The sequence below is a fragment of the Bufo bufo genome, chromosome 6 (assembly GCF_905171765.1).
Source record: "Bufo bufo chromosome 6, aBufBuf1.1, whole genome shotgun sequence".
Classification (NCBI taxonomy): domain Eukaryota; kingdom Metazoa; phylum Chordata; class Amphibia; order Anura; family Bufonidae; genus Bufo; species Bufo bufo.
The window spans coordinates 146536422-146563699 of record NC_053394.1 but is presented as its reverse complement, the minus strand read 5'-3'; the positions used below and the strand labels follow the sequence as shown (position 1 = coordinate 146563699).

The window sequence follows — 27278 nt, the reverse complement described above, 5'->3', positions numbered from 1 at the left end:
TATTACCTGGAGCACAATATAGGGTGCTATTATTACTGGGGGCACTCTAGGGGACATTATAGCTGCTGTGGACACTTTAGGGACATTTGGGGTAATTTATCAAACTGGTGTAAAGTAGAACTGGCTTAGTTGCCCATAGCAGCCAATCAGATCTCACTTTTCATTTTTGACAGCTCTTTTGGAAATCCAGTTCTACTTTACACCAGTTTGATAAATGACCCCAATTATGTCTACTGGGGTCACAATTTTTTCAGCAGTATAGTACCTGGGGTATTGGGGGGCACAACGGGCACAGTATTGGAAGTGGCAGCAGGATGGGTACACCAGGATGGGGAGGTTGATAGAAAAATTTTGAAATCTAACGTGTCTGCGTAGCAAACTCTGTAGAGACGAGATGCGGCTGAAAGAATTTGTCATGGCGGTCTAACGGAGGAGAAGAGGAAAGAGAAGGTCTACATGAGAGGAGATGTCACTGGATGTAAGAGGTATGTGGTCACTATGACATGTAGAAAGTGTTTTTAAAGGAGAGTTACACTATATTTGTTTGTCTTTTCAACCTGCTTCTTGTTTTTTTCAGTTAAAAGGTTTACCTGGGAATTTGATATGTATGGTCTATCCTCAGGATAGGTCATCAGTATCAGATTGGCGGAGATCCGACTCCTGACACCCCTGCTGATCAGCTGTTTGAAGAGGCCACGGCGCTCACCAGAGCTCCGGTGAGCACTGCGGTCTCTTTATAGTTCACCAAGCACAGCGCCGTACATTAGACAGCAGCGATGCTTGGTATTGCAGCTCATCTTTCACTTGAATGGGACTGAACTGCAACTAGGCCATGTGACGGATATACATTGACATCACTGGCCTCCCAACAGTTGATCGGCAGGTGTCCCGGGAGGAGGACGCCAGCCGATCTGATACTGATGACCTATCTTATACACCTTGCTGGTACTGTACTCTGCACGAGAATCTGCGTGGAAACCCCATGTGTAATCCGCAATCAGTGCAGGCTGTGTGTGAATGTGTTGTCTGTGCAATATTCCTTTTGGGGCCCCACTTAAAATTTTGCCCAGGGCCACACTTTGTCTAAAACCGGCCCTGTCCATTTTTACGGACGCCCATAAACTAATCGGTCCATGTGTGATCCGTAAAAAATACGGATTGGACTGCGAACAAAATTACTCTTGCGTGCATAAGGCCTGAAAATGAAAACCCAAGGCAGTAACCGCAGCAGTTTCAAACGTGACATAAGTGCCTGATTTTGACTTCCGCTGTGTGGACCTATTTTCTTTCTGTGTCCGTTCCGTTTTTTTGCAGACCGTATGCGGAACCATTCATTTTAATGGGTCCGCAAAAAAAAAAAAAAAACGGAAGCTACTCCATGTGCATTCTGTTTCCACATTTCCGTTCCGCAAAAGAACAGAACATGTCCTATTATTGTCCATATTACAGACAAGGATTGCACTGTTCTACTAGGGGCCAGCTGTTCCGTTCCGCAAAATACGGAATGCACACGGACGTCATCCGTATTTTATACGGATCCGTGCCCTAAGGCTTCAGGCACATCTGCATCTTTTGCATACACACCATTCATTTCTATGGGTCCACAAAAAAACAAAACGAAAAGTCCATTACGCAAATGTCCTATTCTTCTCTGTCTTGCAGACAAATACAGGAGTGGATTGCAGGGAAGGCGCCTGTATTTTGTGTGTGGGTGCTTTGGGGTCCACAGTATGGACAGGGCTGGTGTCAATGAGACCTTGCTGATGCTCCAGAGAATAAGTGGAGATTCTCGACACATCAGCATCTGAACCCCTTCCCCTCCCTTCGTCCAGGCCTGTGCTCCCTTGACCTCTTCTTGACCCCCGGCCGGGCAGGGGTTAAACGGCGGGCTGCAGGTAGTAACCCGTGCGGCGCCGGAGCGGGAGCCGCGCACCTCCCCGCAGCACTGTCATCAGGTCGGGGGAGGGGTTTGGTAATGTTCAGTTTGTTCAGTAGATGGATGATCGCCTCCCCCGCCGCCTGTGCTTGCAGCATGTGTGATTGAAGAGGCTCCAGTGCCGCCTGCCTCTCCTCCCTGCCCATCTCACTCTCTACAGGCTGGCATCTGACAGGAGCGGCAGTGCCCCCAGCAGCGCCCGGGAGCGGGGGCCCCCGTCTTGTACCACCCCGTGCAGCAGACCCTGGATGATTACCGAGGAGGCTTCTCACGGGAGGAGACCCGCCGCCACTTCTGCCGCCGCCGCCGCTTCTTCTTCTTCTTCTTCATGTTTTTTTGTTGTGACCTGGATTAAGAAGAAGTGAGAAGCTGAGGAGGAGAGAGATGCCCAGGAGGAAGCAGCAGGCACCAAAACGGGCAGCAGGTAAGGACTGGCAGAAATATGTGCTCATGTTTCCCCCCCTCTCCGGGAACTTTCTGTAACTTTGTGGGTGCTGTGCTGGTGTCTTCGGGTGCCACCTGGGCACTGCCTGGGTGCCCTCATTCCTCCAGTCCAGGTACGTTTCTGCTCTTGTCCTGTGCACAAGTTCAGTTCTGTGTCTTCCCTGCCAGCCGCACCCTCCGCCGGAGCCCAGCTTTCCAGATGATTGCCATCTTAGATGTGACACATGATGGATCGCCTGTCATGTGGCCGTGCTTGATCTCTTTATTCTTAATGGCCATCAATAAATCATTCGCCATGGTAACGCTGGAGCGGTGACGCAGACGCTGCCCTCTGGATCCTGTCACCCGGACCCCCTTGCGCGCTTGCGATGTCTCTTTAGGTGGGTGCCCAGTTGTCTTTCAGTGACATGTTTTGTAACAAAAAAAAATGGATTCAAAAATTGGTGCCACTTTTTATTTCCATTAGGTGCTGGGGACAGTCGTGTCCTCGCCGGGCCCAGGCCTGGTCAGTGCTGGGAATTTTGACTGCCACTTAGGTTCATTGAGGACACGGAGTGGTTAGCTATGGAAATTTCAGCCAGTGAGGGGTTAAATTCCTGCGCTGTGTGAGGGGTTAATAAAAGCTGGGACGGGATTCTGAGATATTAATAATATTAGGGGAGACGTCCGTTGCCCCTCAACCCTGCCTCAGCCACAAGATCTAGAGGGGAGGGGGGGCGCTCGGAAAGTTTTTGGCTCGTACAACTTTGTAATAGTCACCACCGGGAATACTGATTGTCTGTGTCAGATTTTATTGCGCAGTAGACGCGGCGCCCTGGTTAATTGCACCACGGAAGCGGCGTTACCCCGGTGGTGGGCTCATTCGCACGGGGTAACTGAGGCTGGCTAGACATAGGGGCTGCGGGGGTCTGTCAGCCTCCTGTGGTCATCTCAGGACATTGTTCAGTCACCCCTGTTTTTTTTTTAGGTTCGCTATAGTTCGGCCTATTTGCCCGCCTGGTCTGTGCCCTCCGTCAGCCTGGCATTTACATAAGCACCTCATCCAGACAGGGACCAGCCGGAATTTTTTGTGGCGTCATGAAGTCGTATATCCTGCATTTTGCTTTGTGTCGGTGATAAAAGTTTGAAGAAGAGAGGGTAATGAAAAGAAAGAAAGAAAAGAAACAACGTTAGTTGTAACTTGGCTATCTATGGAATTCCTGGAGGAGCAGGGACGGGTTTGTCATTTGAAAAATGGCATGGTTCGGGGGGGGGGGGGGTCCTGTTCACTAATAATGGTGGCAGGGTGTCCTTGGCTCGCCGTACTATTATTTTATTATATTGTTTCTTTACCGTACGGATATGTCGCCTATGATGGGTTAATAGGGAGCGCTCCCTCGTCGTTTTCGCCGCCTCTTCTGAGCCCCGATGCTCCCGGTTTGTGGTGACGTAAGGGCGACCTAAAGCCTGTAATTTCAGGATTAGACAAACGCATGCAAATCTATTCAGGCAGTGGGCTAGTTTTATCTCGCTGAAGTAAATGGATGCAAACACCATACAGCTAAAATCACCGCGCGCACGCTGTGAATATTTTATGAGCTATTTCTAAGCAAAAAAAAAGGGGGGGGGGGCTAGAGAGAGAGGGACAACTTTACGTCAGGGGTTAATGCAGAACTCTCCCCCGTTCTTGCTGAGGGTACTAGTACTGCTTGTCACCGGGGGACCAGAGATAATGAAGTTCTCGCCGGTACCTGTACGGTGGTCTTTTTAAGTAAGCAGACGTCGTTAATGGGGAGCGTGCTGCTGGCTCATTCCGGGCAGTTATTGCCCCCGATAATTTTCTAAACTGATTTTGCAAACGTCTGTTTACTGTAAATTTTGCATTCGGATTTCATGTGAATCCATGGAATAGTCCTATTATCGGATAGACAGCCCCCGATAACCACTGTATGAGACACCCCCCCCCCCCCCGTAATCCGTATCGCACTCATCGTTATATTACACCTACACCTTTGTCCTTTACTGTAACGTTCCTCTTTTTCACATTCTCGCGGTGAACCGCAATGAATCCTTAGGCCGACGCCACAAATGGCATGCTGCGTCATGTGATTGGCGCAAAGCGTTTCTAGACAGGACGCACGACCGCTTCATTAGCCAGTCCACTGAATTAACGGGTTTATAAGATTCGGTGACTTTTACAGTAGGGGGTTATAATTGAACCCGTTTGTCATTCATTTGGTTTGTGGAGTGCCCGGCATCCATTATAATACTGCTCGACCAGAGGGTAAATCACCGGGTACAGGGGGCCCGGGGTAAAATCAGCAGCTGATTATTATTTTTATGTAGGGGGCAAGAGGTGAGGGTTAGGATATGAGGGACAGTGGGGCCCCCGGCGCTCAACACCTTTCCTCAACCAGGCCAGGTCACCTCCAGGTTTTCAGACCAAAGGCTCCTCAGACCCAGAACTAGCATGTTGCCAAAAAAATCCTGTACGATAGTGGTTAAATTGGCCGCCCTGTGTCCCGGTCTGTTGTAATAGGTGGTTTCCTACACGACCAGCTCATGTTACACAGAACCACCTTGTGTCAGGGCAAAAAGAAAAAAAAACTAAAAATTTTCGCAACCAAAAAAACTTACAAAGGACCTTTTTAAATAATCTCACATGTCTGCGGTGCTTCATCCTGGTTTCAGCATAGATGATGGATGGAGACATCAGTAGTCACAAGAGGTCCATGCCCCCCTATCCCCACCCATAGTAATACAATGTTATTATATAGGGGTCCTCAGAGGAGCTTGTGTGACTCCAGATTAGGGACAGGTCATCTTAGCTAACTGGAAACCCCTGGGGGGGGGGGGGGGGTTGATGCTCCTTTGGTTATGATGCCCCGCGTTTAGTGGGGGGGCACTCGGGGGCTATATCCGCACATGATGCTAATCGTAAGTTAAGTGGCTGCGTCTTGTCGATACAAGGCTGATTGAAAGAGACGGCCGAGGAGCAGATTTGTTTTAAGTCATCTATTGATTTTCTTCATCTTTGGTATCGGGAGGCCAGTATTAACCCTCTTCCGCAGATTATGAATTGTACGGCCGAACACTTTAGAGAAGGAGAAAGGCCACTTACCATGGATTAGTAAATGATAGATGTCTAACCGTCCTCCTGAGACGCAGCTACAACCCAGCGATTTAATACAGTCGTGAGCTCCTTCTGCTGGGGGCAGAGGAGAGCCTCACATACGAGCCGCATTCCAGTGCATCGGTTGGGAAGGGGTTAAAGCGGAGATGGTGGTAAGGAGTGTGTAATGTACTGTAGGAGTCCTTACCCCTCTGGGCACCTATAGGTACTCCAGGTTGTGTGTACTGTCAGTATATAGAATGGGCCAGTCATACTCAGATTACAGTATAATATAAATATATACGGTATAAATACCTGTACTGTGTATACTGGCATCCTGACATGCAAATATATACCGATATATATACACGGAGTGAGGGATCGTGCTGTGCACATCTACATATATGCAGAGGGTATGTATATACGGTAGTTATTCTTAAAGATCATACAGATTGTTATACCCGTATATTATATAATATAAATATATATATATATATAAATATATATATATCACATATACTCGTACAGAGAATATATATATATATATATACTGTATATACACCTACGTACAGTGTGTACAAAGATGTACTCATATAGGTGTTATACATGCTGTATGTATATAAAAATATCTATAATATAAAATGTATTTATTTTATTTTTTTGTCTCCTTTTTTGGTATAATAAAAAAAATTTGTGTTTTTCATTTTTTATTTTATCTATTCTGTAGTTAAAAAAAATATATAAAAAAAATACTAAAATAGTTGCTGAATATCCACATCTAGTAAATGTGTTGATACGTTAGGTAATAGTAATGCCTAGAAGTTCCCCTCCCGCTGCCAGATATTCCTCCGGGGTGGGGGCACCTGAAGTAATGAATTCAGCGGAAGATGAGGATCCTGTGTGCCAGGCTCTATAGTACAGGAGGGTTCCCTGCTCTGGGCGGGAGCCCAGCTTCACACTGGCATCGCACAGGAACCAACCGTGGCACAACGAGGGGAAGGGGAAAAAACCAATAAACCTTCCAAATAGAGGAGGTGAGGAGATAAATCCCTGACTTCAAAAAATAACTTCATCTGTCGCTGCTAATGGCTTCTCCGCGCCGACTCTCACCGCTCGCTGTTAATTTATGCGGAGTTTGTTTGCCGGTAACATTGGTGTTTAGAATCCGTTTTAAATTTTCCACATGAGAGAATTGATGGGCAAAGAAATTCTGTGTTTAGACGAGGGCAGATTTATGACAGAAATCGTGTATCAGAAAGGAACAATTTAGAAGGGGGGGGGGGGGGAAGGAGGTGACGCGTTTTATAATCTGCACAGGAAATCACAGGGCCAAGACGAGGGAGGATAGTGCCATAACATGCGGCCTCCACTACCAGATGTACAGTCACATCTTACCTGCAGAACATGACCTGACCAGGGGCACGGAGATGCCAGTGTCATGACGGGCACAGTCGCCCTCTCTTATTTTTATCTTAACCTTTTTTAGCGTAAAGAAAAAAATTATTTGTGTTTTAATCATATAAATGACGGATATAAATATAGAAAATATTTATTACTTTTATAAGTTTCTTTTAATTATTAGGTATTTTTATGTAATGTAACATTTATATTGTTTTTGCTGTTTTTTATCTTTTTTTTTTCTTCTTTTTGACTGCGAAGAAGAAAAAACCCAAACCTATGTCAGAAATGTTTTGTACATGTTTTGCCGGCATAGTGTTTTTTTTTTTTATAGAAGTGAATGTAGAATATTAATGGTACAAGAAGAGTTTCACTGCCCCTCAGTATTATCACCCCGGCTCCCCGGCCTGATGACTATCACAAATTTGGAGACTAAACTAAAATACTGTAAAGATTAACCTGAACATTAAAAAAAAAAATATCAACCCCAAAAAAGGTAAAATGTCAATTTCGAAGTGTATAAATGCGGAGACTAGTCAGAATATTACATTATGAATTTAATTAGAAACATAGTCTTTTTTTTTTTTTTCTTTAAAAATATATCCCCTTATAAAATTCTTTAAAAAAAAAATTGATATTGGAAACAGAAATAACTACCGGATCCTCAGTCCTAGGACAGATCAATGAAAATACCCCTTGTTGTATTTTAAAATATCCCAAAAAACATTTTTCTTTTTTACGCGCTAAGGCTGACACATTGTAACGATTTTTTTTCTCTGCTGCGACACAGTTATGCCTGGCGCATGGCTATTGTGATGAGGAGTGGACGCTGAGCAGTGCCCATGGTCCAGAATCTGTCCGTACGGAATCAATCTGAACTGGGGTGTCCGCTCGCACCAACCGTCCAGATACGGATCTGAAACCTGCGCGTTAAACCAGCCATAAAACCCTGTTGTTTGTGTTTGTAGGCTAAAAAATCATCTTGATCCTCTTTGGCGGGCATGGGGGTCATGTACCTGAGCTTTTGCTTTGGTCAGCTGGAGAGGGGTCAGGAAGGGTTTTCTGCATCTACATGTTGGCAATAAATGTTTCCATTCACTGACTGCAAGCAGAAATCTTGAATTATGACGTGGGATTGAAATATCAGGTTTATGAGATAGTTGGAGAACTTTTCAGTGTACAGTGATTAAGCCTTCGTCCCTATAGGTGGATTTCTTTTCTCAGATTTGGTAATATACGTAAAACGCGCTTTGGTTGTTTGTGTCGTGTCGTCGGACGCCCAGTGTTTCGCTCTTCTCGGGGTTCACCTAGGGCCCGGGGTTTAGCTGGGTTTGTGATTGTCGCCATTGTTCCTAATCCTGATAATCTCCTTGCGATAACGAGCCTTTACCACCTCGGCCTCATGTCCTCTGAGCCGACATAATGACCTGATGTCTGTAATCTGAGAGCAGAGAAACCCTGTGATAACGGAAGAGCTTTGTCCTGATTTTACAGCTGCAGGAAACCTGCCTTCACATCCGAGACAGAGGGTTCGTGATGTAACGCTGCTTGTAGACATGGCCAGCTAGCACAACTACCCCCATTTACTGCCACGTTATCTCATTGGAACATGCTGGATAAATGGCTGCCACACATCTGATGCCGCTTATCGCGGACTCTATCGAGGAGCCCCATTCTGGATTATTTTACAGTTCAATACTGGATTATCAGAATTATGACAGATTGTCTGTAGCTCCTTGTGATCTGAACAAGGAGAAGGCGGTAAACTGCTGTCAAGCACCTCAGTAAGGCTACGTTCACACTGGCGTTTGTGAGATCACTTTCAGGGCTCTCACACGCGGTCCAAAACGGATCAGTTTGCATTCTAATGCATTCTGAATGGAAAAGGATCCGCTCAAAATGCATCAGTTTGCCTCCGTTCCGTCTCCATTCCGCTCTGGAGGCGGACACCAAAACGCTGCTTGCCGCGTTTTGCTGTCCATCTGACGAAACTGAGCCAAACGGATCCGTCCTGGCACACAATGTAAGTCAATGGGGACGGATCCGTTTTCTATGACACAATATGGCACAATAGAAAACGGATCCGTCCTGACACACAATGTAAGTCAATAGGGACGGATCCGTTTTCTATGACACAATATGGCACAATAGAAAATGGATCCGTCCTGGCTATGTTAAAGATAATACAAACGGATCCATTCTGAACAGATGCAGACGGTTGTATTATCTGAACTGATCCGTCTGTGCAGATCCATGACGGATCCGCACCAAAAGGAAGTGTGAAAGTAGCCTAAGCAGCCTATCTCCCTAAAATCAAAAGGACTGGGCATTTTGAAATCGGTTTGCCCAATCCTTATCTCCTCCAAAATCTGCTACTGAATGGTAGGGCTGATCCTGCTGATTCAAATCATACCTGCCTTGTGAAAATCGGTTGCGTCGTTCCCAAGAAAAAAGGCTTTTATTATTTATGCAAATTAGGGAGTCATTGCACCGAGTTGCACTGAGGGGTTAGGTCCCGCCCCGCGGGCATTGAAGCCCACGTCTGAATGAAGAATAAAAGTCTCTTTTTCTCAGGAACGCCACAACTGATTTTCATAAGACTGGTATTGTCTCGTTCAGCAGGATCAGCTCTATCGGGCAGTGTGCCTAGTCTAATAGAGGTGATCCTGCTGACAGGGTCTCTCTAAATAGTTTTTAGTGTACAGAGGTATTCCGGTAATCCTGAAGATAAGTCATCAATTTCAGATTGGTGGAGGCCTGACTCTTAACACCTCCACAAATCAGCTGTTTGAAGGGGCTGCGGTGCTAGTGTGATAGCTGCGTCCTCTTTGGTGTTGCCTGCGCGCCGTCTACATTGTCCCATCTCACCTAAGTGCCGCAGCCTCTTCAAACAGCTGATTAGCAGAGATACCAGAGAGTCTGAGACTATAAGAGCTTGCACTCTGTAAGTAATAGGAGGAGAACAAGAGGTAGGGGCAGAGTAAGAGTTCTGGCCGTAGGAGCTTACAATTTGTGAGAAATAAGGGGCGATGCAAGAAGTTGGGGATCTGTAAGAATTCTGATCGTAGGAGCTTACAAGCTGTGAGACATAAGAGAAAATTCAAAAGGTGGTAAGAACCCAACCCATAGGAATAAGGGGAGTTGTAAGAGATGGAAGATGACGAGTCCTGGCCATAGGAACCAGCAATCTATAATGAATAAAGGGAAGATACAGTGATGGAGCATGTCTACTGACCATAGTAGCTTACTATCTACAAGAAATAAGGGCAAGATGCAATATGTGGAGGATGACTGCTGACCGCTGGATCTTACAGTCTAGAAGGAGGAGATGAGGGAATGGATGAGTAATATTTCTGGCCATAGGAGCTTACAATCTGTAATGAATAAGGGAAGGGGGTACAAGAGGTGGGGGAAGAATAAGAGATCCTTCTGTTGGAAGAATTATGCTGGTGATACTATAGAGTTAAAAATCTGTTATCTGCGTGTATGTAGTTGGAGCCATCTTCATTGTAACTTGTCCTGACCAGTCACCATTATAGTCAAGCTCTGGACTTTCAGTGCTGAAATGTGAGGGATCTATCTGAGACTGTGTCAATCCTTCAGCTTATGCAGAAGATTAAATTAAATGCTGCCTGGACCACACCTCCCCTTTATCAAACATCGAAGCTCTGAACGATGTCGGCAAATAGTGCCACTAATCTGACTTGATTCCACTGGCGTTGATCATACATGTAATAGCTGTATAACCCGATGCCAACAAAACCATCATTGGATTCCAGCAGAATCTTGTTGGTGATTGGTATTGCAACACCATTGACCTTCTCTTGAGTTTCTGGAAAAAAGTGGACCTTTTATTTGCCGTCATGTCATGTTACATAGTTCCTTTAAGAATGGCAGTCCACTAATAATAACTGAGGACATGTATTTCTTGTGGACCATTTAGTAACTGTCCCATTATCCCAATGATGATCTTGATAAATTTTTGTAGTGTGGACGTTTAATACACATTAGAAGATGGTTGAACAACTATCATCTGGTGAAGGATCACTTTGCAGACACGACCGTATACATTATAGTCCATATTGGACGTTACATTTGTCCAAACTGGCCAAATACATTCAATAACACTGGGCGATGGATGAAAGATCTTTCTGAGAACGTTCTTTCAACAAAAGATGTTTTGTCCATGAACGTTCTTTCTTTGAACTAAAGGTCTTCACCCAGATACACGGCCATCTTCTCAGACGATGATAGTCTGTCATCGGTTGGCTAGAATAATCGTTCGCTGTAAAAGTTCACCTGATGAACAATCTTTTCTGTTGAAATCATCCATTTTGGTAAACTTTAGTTTGTGTATGGCCACCTTTAGTGTCTTGTCTTGGTGTTTAGTGTATATACACTTACCTAAGTTTCCCATCTTATAAACTGTCACTGGGACTCAATGTCATAACCGCCTAAAATGGCCACTGTTGGGTAGATACATCTATTAGGTTATGAGCAGAACTGTTTGATATTGTAGGAAAGACAAACCATTTGAGAGCATCAGGACTTATCAGTATGGACGAGGTTATATTTTTGACCTAAGATCTACTTTACATATGGGCAGCATGGGCAATTTTAAGGTCCACAGTCTGGTTATTCTTAAGCTAGTTTCACACTAGCGGCAGGGGTGTCCGGCAGGCTATTTCGCTAGTTCACGTGTGCCCCCGACCTGCCGCTCCGTCCCCATTGACTATAATGGGGGCGGAGTTCCGGCGGCAGCACGGCGAGAGGCAGCTGGACTAAAACTACGACATGCAGTACTTTTAGTCCAGCTGCCTCTCGCCGTGCGCCGCAGTGCTGCCGCCGGAACTCCACGCCCATTATAGTCAATGGGGACGGAGCGGCAGTCTTGGGGCACATGTGAACTAGCGGCAGGACGGATCCGACAGGCTGTTCACCCGCCGGAACAGCCTGCCGGACTCCCCTGCCGCTAGTGTGAAACTAGCCTAAAAGGCTATCTAAACCTTTGTAAACATAAAAAACACAAAGGTGGCGTTCTGTGCCTTCGGCATTGATTGCCTCTGCATGACTATCCATGCACATGGGGTATGGATCTCATACTTTCTATGGATCCATACTTCAAATCCTCTTCACAGATGATCAAAGGTGGAGGTGCAAGGTGCTCACAATAGCGCTTCTGCCCCTTTTTTTCATTTGTTTTTACAATGGGTTAGGTACCCTTTCATTTAGAAAACGATGCCAATAAGGCATTGCATGAGTCAGCCAACAGTAAAATCGACATGTATGTCGAAACAAATATGCCCAGAAGAAGTGGGATGGTCCAGTCACACTTGTCATCTATGTGTCATGATTTGCATCAAGGTGGAGACAGGAGATGATGAGATGGACTCTAATTCAGAATAGTATCATAGACAAGTAATTACTGTAATGGAGTCAGTCAGAATCACATAAAACAGAAAATTGCCTGTCCTCTTCTCGGGCCTCAGTCCTGCCTCAGGTAGGCTTAAAGGGAACCTGTCATCAACTTTATGCTGATCTCACTGAGGGCAGCATAAAATAGTGACAGAAATGCTGATCTCAGCGGTGTTACTCATGAGCTAAAAGTAAGTGGTTGCCGAGAACCAGCATCATAATCATTGCAGCCCAGGCCTTGAAAAGAGTCAAATCTACCTGAGAAGAGTCACAGTTATTCATATTCTCCTGCTCTCTCACCCATCTGCTGATGATTGACAGTTCTCTTCTAGGGAGATAGGGAGAAAACTAGGTAGAAGACTGTCAGTCATCAGCAGGTCGGCAGGGAGAGCAGGAATTCATGAATAACCAGGACTCTTCTCAGGTGGCCGGGACTCTTTTCCAGGCCTAATCTGCAATGATTGTGAGTGACGTTGGTTCTCGGCAACCACTTACTTTTAACTTATAAATGACAGACCGCTGAAATCAACTCGCCTGTTTCTTCTTTATGCTGCTGTTAGTATGGGCAGCATAAAGTTGATGACGGGTTCCCTTTAACCTGTGAAGGTGGCCCTGGTGCGGTGCCCATCGCTGTACCATGATTAAATATTTGTGTGGCAGATAATTACATGAAGCTGCTCTCATTTATTTACACTTATCATCAATTAAAGGATTTCGCAACCAAAGCTCATAAAATGACGGAACAGCCCGTAAAAAGTATCATGCTGCATTAGGGCATGGTGTCGCTCAGCCCTGGATCCTACACTGCTGTGCTGCTTTTGTAAACCATGTCCTATAGTATTTCTAAGATCTGGAAATACAGAAGGGAGAATTTTTATTAGTATTCCTCATTCTTCATCACTTCATTACACGGGTTACTGCATATTGACATCCTAAGTCATTAAAGCCCCATTTAGGTGATACGGCCACCATTAAAGGGGTTCTGCACTTTGTTTAAACTGATGATCTATCCTCTGGATAGATCATTAGCTTCTGATCGGCGGGGGTCCGACACCCGGGACACCCGCCGATGAGCTGTTTCGAGAAGGCAGCGGCGCTCCAGCAGCCCCGCGGCCTTCTCACTGATTACCGCTGGCCGAGTGACGTCACGACTTGTATCAACTGGCCTAGGCGGGGCTAAGCTCCATTCAAGGGAACGGAGCTTAGCCGCGCCCAGGCCAGTGGTAAACAGTGAGAAGGCCGCGGTGCTGCTGGACCCCCGCCGATCAGACTCTGATGATCTATCCAGAGGATAGATCAGTTTAAACAAACTGCAGAACCCCTTTAAGCCATCACTGGGCAGTAACATCCTTTCCTCCTCTGTTCAGTGAGACAGAGGTGGTATGTTGATCCGCTTATCTCCATCACCCTACATAGGTATCCCAACTATCCCTGACACTTTTCCAAGCCATCGAGCATTAAAGTGTGTAACGGTTTCATGAAATTGATGACCTTCCTACTTCGGTATAAATACCCCAAAATGGCACCAGATAAAAGTACTAGTAACACGGTCTAAAAAAAAAAAAGTAAGAACATCAGCCTAAAATGAAATGCATATTCCATATGGGGCAGAGTTAAGACAGAAATATCTGCCATTGTCCTATTCATCTGAATGGGGCCTGCAGAAATCTAAGTTGCCACCAAAACAGTCCCATTCAGATCAAAATTTCAAGAGTGAGACCTCCACCTATCTAAAATTGATGAGTTATCCTGAGGACAGGTCATCAAGATCACAAAACCAGAATACCCTTTTCATGTCTCCTTGGGTCATGTCTATCAGGTGGTCATATTAGAGAAGATCTAGCTGGTTGGTTAGGTCCTGTTGAGTATATTAACACGTGGCAGACTTTATGCTGAGACTTTTTGTCTGAATGGATAGATTTCTGAAGACCCATTAAGACTAATGGGACAATTGTAGAAATATCTGTTATCAAATCTGACTCATGCTTATATGTATTTCATTTTAGGTTGATGTTCTTTCTTATGAGAACCTTGTTTTTTTTTTGTGTGTGTGTGTGTCTGTGTGTGTGTGCTACTAACACTTTCTTCTGGTGCCATATTTTGGTGCATCATACCGTAGGAGTGAGGTGCATCAAAAAGAGGGTCCTTAAAGGGTTAAAGAGACATGACTGAATACAAGCAAAAAACACAAAGCTGGTACCCTCCATGTTTTAGGTAGTGGGCTGGGAGGATGTGGACCTATCCAAGGGAGCCGGGATTTGACTTCGCTTAGGGAAGATTTAGCTTCCCAGGCAAAGATCATGAACCCATGTCCTACTCCCTAGACCTGAAAAACATATGAATCGGGAGGGGATTGAATTATTTAATTATAATTTATATTTTATTACTATTATATAGTTGGGAACTGGCAGAATTGCATTGATAAATTTTGGCCTGTTGTGATGTCTTATACATATTAGACCAGAGGGGAGAGAACTGCGGGGCCCGGCAGTGAAAGGGTTAGGTGCTCGACAGGAAATGTGAAATGTCACTTAATTACCTTCGCTCTTTGTACAATGGTAATTTGTGTGCTGCTAAATTTAATAGTTTGCAGGAAAAAAAAAATCTGTTTCTATTTTTCTAAATAGAAGTGGTTTTAATGAAAAAGAATGGCGTATTATATATTTTTTTTCCTGAGTGCTTGTTACCTACTGGCAAATATTTTTACTGTGCTCCAGAGACAGAGAAAATTACAAGGAGTATTTTGGCTGAGAATCCCCCTCTCCCTGATGGCCCATTTAACGGGAAAGTGTATTTTGTCAAAATTTGGCTGCAGAAAAGGGGGGGAAAAAGAACAAAAAAAAACACGACGTCTATAGCATAAAATCAGTTCTCGGAAATCCTTAGGAATTGGATTTTAGCTCCCACCGATATTCTATATCAAATGGGTAAAATTTATTGAAATTATACGTTTTGATGCAATGTTATAAATCTTTAAATATGCCAAATATGTTCTAATAACAGTCTATGCAACGATGTCAATATTTTTGGTCTGATACATGTATGTGGTAGATGTGGCCCAATGTATTCTATATAGGCAGTGCCATGAGGATGTGCGTGCCCCTTTTGCCCACCCTAAGGTTGTATGTAATTTGTTCTGAGCATTGTGGGGGGCTGTTTAAAACAAAAACCGCTGGCACTTTTAGGAGGGGTCACAGTTTGCATAGTATGCGGGGTCCCTTTCAGGGCCCCCCGCTCCCATGTTGGGTATTATAGTCGATGTCACTATACTGTAGGGGGTATACAGTCTCTTTATATGTTGATTTACGTTTTACCTCTCTGTTTTAATAATTAATTGCATTCCCCATACAATACCAATTCAGGGGTGTCTTTTTTTTCTTACAACTGCATGTGTGCTGTTCCTCAGTTATTCCTGTTAGATGTTTATGGCTAAAGATACCCCTGAGTGTTACCAGTTGGGGGCACAGTCTGGCATTGTCCAATCAGTGCTGCCAGCACCCCCAACGTGTAAAACGCTTATTCATAAACTTCCAGTAGGAATAATAGGAGAATGGCGCAAAGTGTGGTCATAGGAATAAATGCTGCAAGGCTGTCATTTCTGCTGGAATAGAAATAATTACTAAAACAGACGTGGCAGGTCTTTGTGTACTGATTATATCTTCTCTATGGAATATGTCGGCGCCATTGAATAAGCCACCAGCAGCTAAGCATCTTTCGATTGCTCCCCACACACTGACAGTCAAGTATTTTTCTCTGCATACATTATCACTGTATTGCTTTTTTTTTATCTCTGTGTTGTTGCAGTTTGATCTACATGTGTGTCATATAATAATTCCAGGCCCGGCTGTCCTCCCTCCCCCGCATCAGGAGAATTTACATTATGTTGAATTCCTGTGCACAGTCCGTGTCCATATATCACATGGGGAGCACAAAGCTGCATATCAACCAAGCTTCTGAACTCTTGGCAAAACATTCAGCATTGCTACAATATAATAAGTTTGTAGAGCAAACAGAACTGACAATAATTGCAGGAGGATTAAGATGAGTTGCCAAGAATTTCTGGTTGTACTGCACAGTTGTGCGTGGTCTTATCTGGATGTGAAGAGCGGGACTGCGTGGAATTCCAGGTCTCTGGATGGTCTATAGATGGCCGCCCTCTTACCCAGGTTTATCTGGATCAGATAGCATCTTCTAAAACTCTAATGAACTAGAGGTAACTTGTGTAACTCCTTGGGTGAGGTACGACAAGCCAACTGTCTGTCTGGGACCACACCCTGAGTATGTCTGGCACGCGTCCTAGATATTAATACTGTGTACCTTGTGTGCACTGCAGGCGGTATACTGCAATGAGCAACTTATGACAACTCATCGGTAATGGATACATTGTCCAACCCACAGAGGAGTCATCTATGGGGGTTTCTTCAGATATGCCATTGTATATAGTGAACCACTTTACTATTCTCCTTTTTAATATTTTGGGTCTCATTGTTTTCTACGCTGGGCATATTTGCCACCTAGACCTCCAGGTCTGAATCCAAGTTGCCTCCAGTCAGCTTGATAGTTATATAGTCAGGCAAAAATAAATTTCTTAGGAAATAACCTAAAAAGTTGGGTGCCGGAAGGGTAGCCAATTTCCGGTCCCACTGTCCTCCTATCTCCTGGGAGTTGTCCAGACTTGTGCTATTGTAATTTTCATGCAAAAACAACATTGTCGATGGTGGGTTCAGCTATCAAGTTATTTAGAACTTCTAAGTATGTGCTACAGTTGGATTAAGGCTTCGTTCACATCACCGTTCAGCCTTTCCGTTCTCCTGCTCCGTTTAGGAGCAGGAGAACGGAAAGGACGCAGAAGGCACATAACTGAGCCGAACGGAGCCTAAGGACCCCATAGACTATAATGGGGTCTGTTAAGTTTCCCCTCAGATGATGATTTTGAAGCAAAGAGAAAAGTCCTGCATGCACAACTTTTGTCTCCGCTCCAAAATCATCATCTGAGCGAAAACATAACTGACCCCCTTATAGTCTATGGGGTCCTTAGGCTCCGTTTGGCTCAGTTATGTGCCTTCTCCGTCCTTTCCGTTCTCTTGCTCCTAAACGGAGCAGGAGAACGGAAAGGCTGAACGGTGATGTGAACGAACGAAGCCTTATAGAGGTTGTATCTCTCTGAGTGTTATGTTCTCTTGCACTCCCACCATGATTATCCAAAGTTCTTGAGACCCCAAAAAGACTAATCTCTCTAAACAAAAATTTGGCTGGGCAGAGTGAAAATGAGTTGGTAATCTCTGGATCACTGCACTCTAGTGAGTCTCAGTGAGTGCAGGCACATGTATTATTATTTTTTTACATAGTTTTATAAGCTTTTTCCACAACATTTGGGTTAAAGAATCATAAGCAGTGTTTCCAAAATATATGGTAGATACATATACCGTCACAATTATCTTCCTTACCTCGTATGGCGCATAGATATATATAGAGCATACATAGGTTCTACAAACTACACTACAGAGAGCCAAAGTAGCTACTACAGTCAGGTCCATAAATATTGGGACATCGACACAATTCTAACATTTTTGACTCTATAAACCACCACAATGGATTTGAAATGAAACAAACAAGATGTGCTTTAACTGCAGACTGTCAGCTTTAATTTGAGGGTATTTACATCCAAATCAGGTGAACGGTGTAGGAATTACAACAGTTTGCATATGTGCCTCCTACTTGTTAAGGAACCAAAAGTAATGGGACAGAATAATAATCATAAATCAAACTTTCACTTTTTAATACTTGGTTGCAAATCCTTTGCAGTCAATTACAGCCTGAAGTCTGGAACGCATAGACAACCCCAGATGCTGGGTTTCATCCTTGGTGATGCTCTGCCAGGCCTCTACTGCAACTGTCTTCAGGTTCCTGCTTGTTCTTGGGGCATTTTCCCTTCAGTTTTGTCTTCAGCAAGTGAAATGCATGCTCAATCGGATTCAGGTCAGGTGATTGACTTGGCCATTGCATAACATTCCACTTCTTTCCCTTAAAAACTCTTTGGTTGCTTTTGCAGTATGCTTTGGGTCATTGTCCATCTGCACTGTGAAGCACCGTCCAATGAGTTCTGAAATCATTTGGCTGAATATGAGGATATAATATTGCCTAAAACACTTCAGAATTCATCCTGCTGCTCTTGTCAGAAGTCACATCATCAATAAAAACAAGAGAACCAGTTCCATTGGCAGCCATACATGCCCACACCATGACACTACCACCACCATGCTTCACTGATGAGGTGGTATGCTTAGGATCATGAGCAGTTCCTTTACTTCTCTATACTCTTCTCATCCCATCACTCTGGTACAAGTTGATCTTGGTCTCATCTGTCCGTAGGATGTTGTTCTAGAACTGTGAAGGCTTTTTTTAGATGTCATTTGGCAAACTCTAATCTGGCCTTCCTGTTTTTGAGGCTCACCAATGGTTTACATCTTGTGGTGAACCCTCTGTATTCACTCTGGTGAAGTCTTCTCTTGATTGTTGACTTTGACACACATACACCTACCTCCTGGAGAGTGTTCTTGATCTGGCCAACTGTTGTGAAGAGTGTTTTTTTTCACCAGGGAAAGAATTCTTTGGTCATCCACCACAGTTGTTTTCCGTGATCTTCCGGGTCTTTTGGTGTTGCTGAGCTCACTGGTGCATTCCTTCTTTTTAAGAATGTTCCAAACAGTTGTTTTGGCCACGCCTAATGTTTTTGCTATCTCTCTGATGGCCTAATGATGGCTTGCTTCACTGATAGTGACAGCTCTTTGGATCTCATCTTGAGAGTTGACAGCAACAGATTCCAAATGCAAATAGCACACTTGAAATGAACTCTGGACCTTTTATCTGCTCATTGTAATTGGGATAATGAGGGAATAACACACGCTTGGCCATAGAATAGCTGAGAAGCCAATTGTCCCATTACTTTTGGTCCCTTAACAAGTGGGAGGCACATATGCAAACTGTTGTAATTCCTACACCGTTCACCTGATTTGGATGTGAATACCCTCAAATTAAGGCCTCATGCACGCGGCCGAGAGCGGTCCGTGGTAACCCGGCTGGGATTCCTTCTGACAGCAGGAGCGCACGGCGTCATTGGTTGCTATGACGCCGTGTGCTTCATGCCGCCGCCGCTGTACAGTGATACACTCATATGATCTATACGAGTGTATCACTGTACAGCAGTGGCGGCATGAAGCGCACGGACCGCTCTCGGCCGCGGAACACCGCCGTGTGCATGAGGCCTAAAGCTGTATTTCTTTCTAGGTTATTATAGTGTCCCTCAACAGTATGGTTGATCTAACTAAAGGGGAAGGGGGCTTGTCTTGTGTGTGTGCAAGACCCGATTTGAAGTTCTTAATTCGAGGAGTGGCTAGAGCTATGTTGCCTACATGTCAGAATAGACTTGTCAGATTGTGGCCTATGAGCTTAGAAAAATGTATTTCATCCTATGCACTACACACTATAGACTGCATGCTATGGTAGACTGCACACTATAGTAGCATCGGTAGGTGTTTCCATTTATCTAGTTCTGTCTATATTTTATTTACTGGGAGGGTGGTTAATTTAATGACTTTTCCAATTTTAATCCCTAAATGCCTTACTGGTCTCTCACGCCAACAACCTCCCCAGATATTCCAAATAATGTTCTATCTGAGGGAGATCCAGGTGGCAGGATGGTAATTCATGTGATTGTCAGATGGGACTTCATGATGTCATGTGAAGCTCCTCATTGATCCGCTGAAGTGATCCGGTCAAGTGGACCTTCCATATAGAATAGGTTTTGGATGAGCAATTTATTGCCATATGAACTTTTAAAAATTTTTTTTTCGTGTGCAGAATAACCCTTTTAATCCACTCTCTGTTAGATTTTATTTGGTATCCTGAAAATAACCCAAACTGTGATATGAAGTTCAGTAACCTTGGGGGAGCCTACTAACAGGTCCTCCATGCTGGCATGTATGTTTGATGTCCTACTACTCCCTAACTCCTGAGCGGTATTACATGTAACGACTCCCCTCACTGGAAATATTTAGTGTAATAGATCCCATTATGAAGGGTGCGCCTGGTGATGAACATGAACACAGTGTAAAAATCGTCACCTCCTTTAATCATTTTCTCATCTGGTTTAATGAGTTTTTTTATTTAACCTAAATCCTCATGTAAACGCTCATTGATGTTCTTAGGTTGGGTGTGACCGTACATAGAACGCCGTGCGTGGCCGCTGAATAGGTAGATCTTATGGTGATGGATTTGCTGGGACTTGAGTTGGTAAGTTACCTGATCAGATACTGTCTGCTGCAGCTTCCTTATACAAAAAATTTTTTTTCATTAATTACTAGGACCGATTGTCATCGCGCGTTGGCGGAATTTATAGAGACCTAAAATAATTGGATACACTCCATAAATTACTCCTTGCATTTTTTTTTCTACAGACAGTCCCCATTTAGTCCCCAGGTATACTAAATAAAATTGTATGTTCACCCGTATTTAACCATATACCACTATTTAGTCTATATATATATATATATATATATATATATTTTGTATTCCATCCTGTCCATATTTAGTCCTCACTTTGTCTAGAATTCTGGGCTGTTCAGTCCATAGAACGTACTCTGCACCCTCCAGCTGTACTCCAGACTAGTGGACTTCCATCTGCAGATTCTGGGGTTAAATGTACGGAGATGTGCGTGAAACGACACCAGGAACGGGGGGATCTGAATCTTTTGTTGCTTCATATTTATGGCTGCATCTGGAGAGCTTGTGGCGATGTACATCTTGTTTGCAGGAGCACGCTGGGACGAAGAACAAGGAGACAGATGTTAGATGAGCTCAGACAGAACCTCCAGACAGGAAGATGCAGCACCAGCTGAAGACACTGCCATATGAGCGAGCATGTGCTGGGGTTGGGGGTATTCATTACAGGATTGCCCAGTAGGAGGAAAGGGAACGAGTAAACCTTTTTGTCTCGCGCCTGCAATAGAGGCCGTAGGTACGTGCCTAGATTTCACCAAGTTCACCTAGTAGCTGCTGTGTCAAAGGATGAAAATTGAGGATGATTCAGGAATTGAACAGATGAAGACTAGAAGATGCCACCATCTTCAGGCTCCTCCTCCTTATTTATGTCCCTCCCCTATGTGCGTGGCCGTTTCCTGATATTCCTGTTTTCCTCACTGTTGGTTAAAAAAATTTTTAGTTTATAATTATGGTGTATCATTACTGTAATGTAATTGGCTCCCCATGAAGCAAATTCCTGTTGAGTATGAGGTGTGGACAGAGCAGTAGGCCGAGACTCTAGACTACCTCAGGCTCCAGTAGACAATGCAGCTAGGATGGAGCCACCAATCCTAGCTGTGTGTCATAGCTAGATATCTGCAGTAATAGGGCGCTGTCTACTCTTTGTAACACAAATCGGATCCATTGTGCAATGGATACCATAAGTGCATAACTCCATTGATGTACAGTGGATTCCACAGTGCTTTTCATTGCATAAGAAGAAATAAATTAGCCTTATGAACCATGAGATCTATGGGGACTTTTGGAGGAGGTTCTAAATGGAGTCTCTCATGGCAATGTGAACATGGCCTAAAACTATGAATTGGACCACACACTTTCCTGGAGGATCACATTCCTTAAAGATGGTTGATTTCATTGTATCCTGTAATCCTGTGCCTATTGTGTCTGATAAAAAGGAAGTAAATGCAGCACAGTGGAGCTTTGTCTCTCCATGTGATCCTTGAAGACCTCAGACAACCTTTACTTAAGAGTCTGCGATATAAAGAGCGTCTTATACTAGTGAGGCCGGAGTGTAAGCCATGGCAATTCTTCACAGAAGGGCGGATTAGGGCCTTGTTGCGTGCAGGCAGTATAGGAACCTATGTTTAGGATTACAAGTAACTTGCTCCGAGCATAAATCATTATTTCAGGATCTGTCTCTTTAACTATGAGCACTCGGTACATGGGCGGGACAGATCCTGCAGTAAAGAGATGGAAATATTTGTCTTAATGTCCATCTGGGATATATCAGGGATAATATCCCCACTCGCCCCTCTGTCTCCCATACATCTGACACATTGCGGCTGATGAATCACACAGCATGAACTTTGTAATGGACGGTTTGGATTTTAAAGAGACCCGAGCATGTTTAGGTCATAAACACTTGGAGAAACCTGAGGGGGAGGTGTCTTTTCGACGCTTTAGAAGATGCATCAACTATGGCTTCCAAAAATGATACTAAGACCTCCGTCAAATTTGGGGGTGGCATTTGCTGTAGGTTTTCTATGTTTTTGTGAACCTAAATTGCCTAGAGTATAGCATGCAATCTGATTTTCTTGATCGTCCGCCTTATCGTTACACAGTGTGTTGAGAAATTTTTGTTTACGGACATTCTAGAGTCCCTATAAATAAGTAGGCCAAAAGTACATCAGTTGATTATTTCTGAGGCTGTGAGAAGCTGAAATTTGGATTTATTGGTTCAGTGTTGGATCGTACTGTAGAGTTGACTGTTGTGCCGCACAGGCGTAATCTCTATCTCGCAGGTTTGATTTTTCAAGGTAACTCAAGACTGATGGACAATAATTTCACTAAGCGACTTTGATCATTGTGTTTGAGCTCCGTATAATTCATCTGCTGCTACGGAGTCTATGCACAGACTATACTGTCTGCCTCAGTCCCCAGGTACCCAACCTCGGACAAACCCTTTTAATGTTCGAACAGATGCGATGGCAACTACAGCACAGCGACGGCTCCGCCGGGACATTGCGCCTGGGGAGAGGAGTGGGAACAATAAAAAACAAAGCAGAACATACATGTCCTTGAGCGATCTCATCCCTCTGGAGACTAACACCTTGATGGTGCAATTAATTAACGCTGTGTGCTCATTACACTCAAAAACTTCTCCCAGTATTGTATCTCTCATCTTCTACCTCTCTAGCTGGGTTGATGATTGTCTTGTCAAGGCACAAACCTTCTATCCAAGGGTATATTCACACCTAGCGTTTGAGATTTGGTTAAAACCGCATTGAAAAAAACGTCATCGCTGTGGTTCACCTGAAAAACTGGAGTTGCATCGAAAATTCTGGCTAAAAAAGCATGCTTTTTTTTTCTGGTTTTAGCTGCACCACATCTGATATGTGTGAATATACCCTTAACCCAAGAGCAAATTTTGGACTGGGGCCCCCTGCCCAGAAATATTATGCTACCTTTTGCGCTTAGCATATACATGTATCCATTGTCAGATGTGTGGAGGTAAGGCTTAGTTCACATTACTGATAGTGATATCTATATTGTTCTGATCCATTTTAGGAGCAGAACAATAGAAATGACAGAAGTGCCGGATCCTGTTCCAGACTGACCCTATTGCCTATAATGGGGTCTGTCTCGTTTCCCGGGAGTCCCGTCATTTTAGCAGGCAAAAAAAATCCTGCATGTAGGACTTTTTTGTCCAATATTTTTTGTGGAATCTGACAGATCTCTAATGTGAACTTAGTCTAAAGCCGGCCATACACAGTAGTCTTTTGTTGACTCTTGTGGGCGGCTCCCGACTCTCTCCCGACAGATAATGTGTGCATATGCTGAATTGACTTCTGCATCCCCATTCTAATGTGCGGAGCAGGACTCCAGAACAGCACCATGCATGTGAGCGAGAGAGTGCTGCAACTTATTATGTGGACTGGTCCTGACGTGTGGACCCTCTACCCATCCGGGTCCTATCGCGGCTTCACCCATTACAACCACAATTATCTCCCTGATCCTATGAAACACATTCTTTTTGGCTTGCATGTTGGGTTTTGCTGCTTAACCCTCTAACACATTTTTAATGGATGCTCAGACTCCCTTGCAGGAGTCTGGGAAAAGTTGTGCTTGCTCAGTGTGGCATTTGGCAGAATTCTAAGTAAGGCCTCAATATTTTTGGTCTGTGCCAGATCCACATTTTTATAGAATATGTCCTATTCTTGTCCATTTTCCTGCAAATTATAGAAACATGTTCACAAAACAAACAAGAATAGGACAAGAATTGGCATTTTGACAATGGGGCCCACAAAGTGCGTGAACCAAATGGCTGGTAGATCCGCAACTTGCAGACCGCAAACTGGACAGCCATGTGAATGTAGCCTAATGGAAACATTAGTGGCCCGCGCTAAATGACATCCAGATCTGCCTTATGCATCTGATTCTTGATGCCAATGTTATGCATCTTCTCAAGTTTACGCCATACACATAAGAATTAAAAAATAGGGCAAGAGGATATCCTGACAATCCATAGAGAACATAGATCACATAGACTTAAAGAGGACCTGTCACCTCTCCTGAAATGTCGGTTTTAATAGCTTCATGCATTCCCTATGTAATAACATCTATTCTTATGGCTCTATGTTGTGCCATTCCTTTATTGCTTTTACTAGAGGTTACAACTGAATTGCTAGCAGTCTGCAGTAAGGGTACAGAGGGGAGGTAACAAGTTGGGGGGGTGTATCTGCACAGTCTGAAAATGCCAGCACTGATTGGATAGAGTGAGTCTGTGCAGGTACACTCCCCCAACGGGTTACCTCCCCTCTGTACCCTTACTGCAGACTGCTAGCAATTCCTTCATAACTTCTAGTAGAAATATTAAGCATAGAGCCATAAGAATAGATGCTCCAGAATTGTGATTTAATAGCATAAAGCTAATAAAACAGACATGTCATGAGTGTTGAAAGGTCCTCTTTAACGAGAAATGGAAATGTTGAGGAAAGAAAAATCTGTAAATGAATAAGTCTGTCAGTGGTTTTGACAATGCTAAACTGCTGACAACCCTTGGTAGGGGACAGGACAAACATACCTTTTGTGGAGCTTTTCTTACCAGTTTCTGGTCCTGCAAGTGCCCGGGAGACTGGGCTTCATTGTGAAGTGCTCTTGGGTCTCTGCATTGAGCAGCTTCACGGCCTCTCTGCTCCGTGCTGAGTGACAACTGTATCCTCCAACCAGCAGACCACTACAGTGGTCAGTGGTCACTCACAGCTCGGGCAGATGGGCTTTGAAAAGAGCACTTCACAGTGAAGCCTTGCACTGGGCACCTGCAGGACCAGAATCCTGCCGAATAAAAGTGTAAAACTGCTGACTCCCTTTAAATTAATAAAGGTCAAAACACAAAAGCATTCAGGTTGATCTTGTGCAATGCTTGGTACAGTCTGGGAATTGTCCCTCACATAATGCCAGAATCAAAGAATATAAAACGAGCAAATGCATTAAAGGGACGCTGTCACCTGGTTTTTACTTACTGAGCTAATAACATCACCACATCAGTCTCCACGATTGACATATAAATATACTAGTATTACTGCCCTGTGTCTTCTTTTTGTCTCTAAAAGCGGTTTTATTAATATGTGAAGTACCTCAATAAGGAGTCCAAGGAGATGTCCCTCCGGCAGTTGGAGCCCAGCCGCGCCCATTACTTTGGAGCCCAGCTCCGCCCCACTGCTAATTTATTCACTCCTCTTCGCCGACGTAATGTTTGTGCAGCGCCCGTAATCCTGCACACGTGCCCTGGATACACATCAGCGCCCACGCGGTGTCCTGGCATCGGCCTCACAGAAGTCATTGCGCATGCGTGATCTTCACTCGACCCGGAAAGGAAGAGCGGATCGGCTCAACTTGGCGTGCGGGCGGAGGAGCAGGAGCGGCGAAGCTGGCGCATGCCCAATGACTTCTGTGTGGCGGACGCCAAGACACTGCGCGGGCGCTGACGTGTATCCAGGGCGCGTGTGCAGTATTACGGGATCTGCACAAACATTACGTCGGTGAAGAGGAGTGAATAAATTAGCAGACGGGCGAAGATGGGCTCCGAAGTAATGGGCGCGGCTGGGCTCCAACTGCCGGAGGGACGTCTCCTTGGACTCCTTATTGAGGTATTTTACATTTTAATAAAACCAATTGTATAGACAAAATAAAAGACACAGGGCAGTAATATTAGTATATTTATATGTAAATCGAGGAGACTGATGTGGTGATGTTGTTAGCTCAGTAAGGGCTCTTTCACACCTGCGTTCTTTTCTTCCGGCATAGAGTTCCGTCGCCGGGGCTCTATGCCGGAAGAATCCTGATCAGTTTTATCCTAATGGATTCTGAATGGAGAGAAATACGTTCAGGATGCATCAGGATGTCTTCAGTTCCGGAACGGAACGTTTTTTGGCCGGAGAAAATACCGCAGCATGCTGCGCTTTTTGCTCCGGCCAAAAATCCTGAAGACTTGCCGCAAGGCCGGATCCGGAATTAATGCCCATTGAAAGGCATTGATCCGGATCCGGCCTTAAGCTAAACGTCGTTTCGGCGCATTGCCGGGCCCGACATTTAGCTTTTTCAGAGTGGTTACCATGGCTGCCGGGACGCTAAAGTCCTGGCAGCCATGGTAAAGTGTAGTGGGGAGCGGAGGAGCAGTATACTTACCGTCCGTGCGGCTCCCCGGGCGCTTCAGAGTGACGTCAGGGCGCCCCAAGCGCATGGATCACGTGATCACATGGATCACGTCATCCATGCGCATGGGGCGCTCTGACGTCATTCTGGAGCGCCCCGGGAGCCGCACGGACTGTAAGTATACCGCTCCCCGCTCCTACTATGGCAACCAGGACTTTAATAGCGTCCTGGGTGCCATAGTAACACTGAAAGCATTTGGAAGACAGATCCGTCTTCAAATGCTTTCAGTACACTTGCGTTTTTCCGGATCCGGCGGGCACCTCCGGCAACGGAAGTGCATGCCGGATCCCAACAACGCAAGTGTGAAAGAGGCCTAAGTAAAAACCAGGTGACAGTGTCCCTTTTAAATATATAATTTTTTGCAAAGTATGTCCCGTTCATGATAAATTTCCCTGCATCCTTAAAGGGAACCTGTCATCAACTTTATGCTGCTCATACTATCGTCAGTATAACTAGAGACAGGTGAGTTGATTTCAGCGGTCTGTTATTTAAATGTAAGTGGTTGCCGAGAACCAACAT

General features: G+C 44.5%; 1 protein-coding gene across 1 annotated transcript in view; it reads left to right on the top strand.

The window, feature by feature from the left end:
• The first annotated feature begins 2002 nt into the window (after positions 1-2002).
• Positions 2003-27278, top strand: part of TSHZ2 (teashirt zinc finger homeobox 2) — a 136386-nt gene continuing 111110 nt past the window's right edge. Inside the window, exon 1 of the mRNA XM_040435653.1 lies at positions 2003-2360. Coding sequence (XP_040291587.1) covers positions 2321-2360 — 40 coding nt within the window. The 5' untranslated portion in view covers positions 2003-2320. The remainder of the gene's footprint in view (positions 2361-27278) is intronic.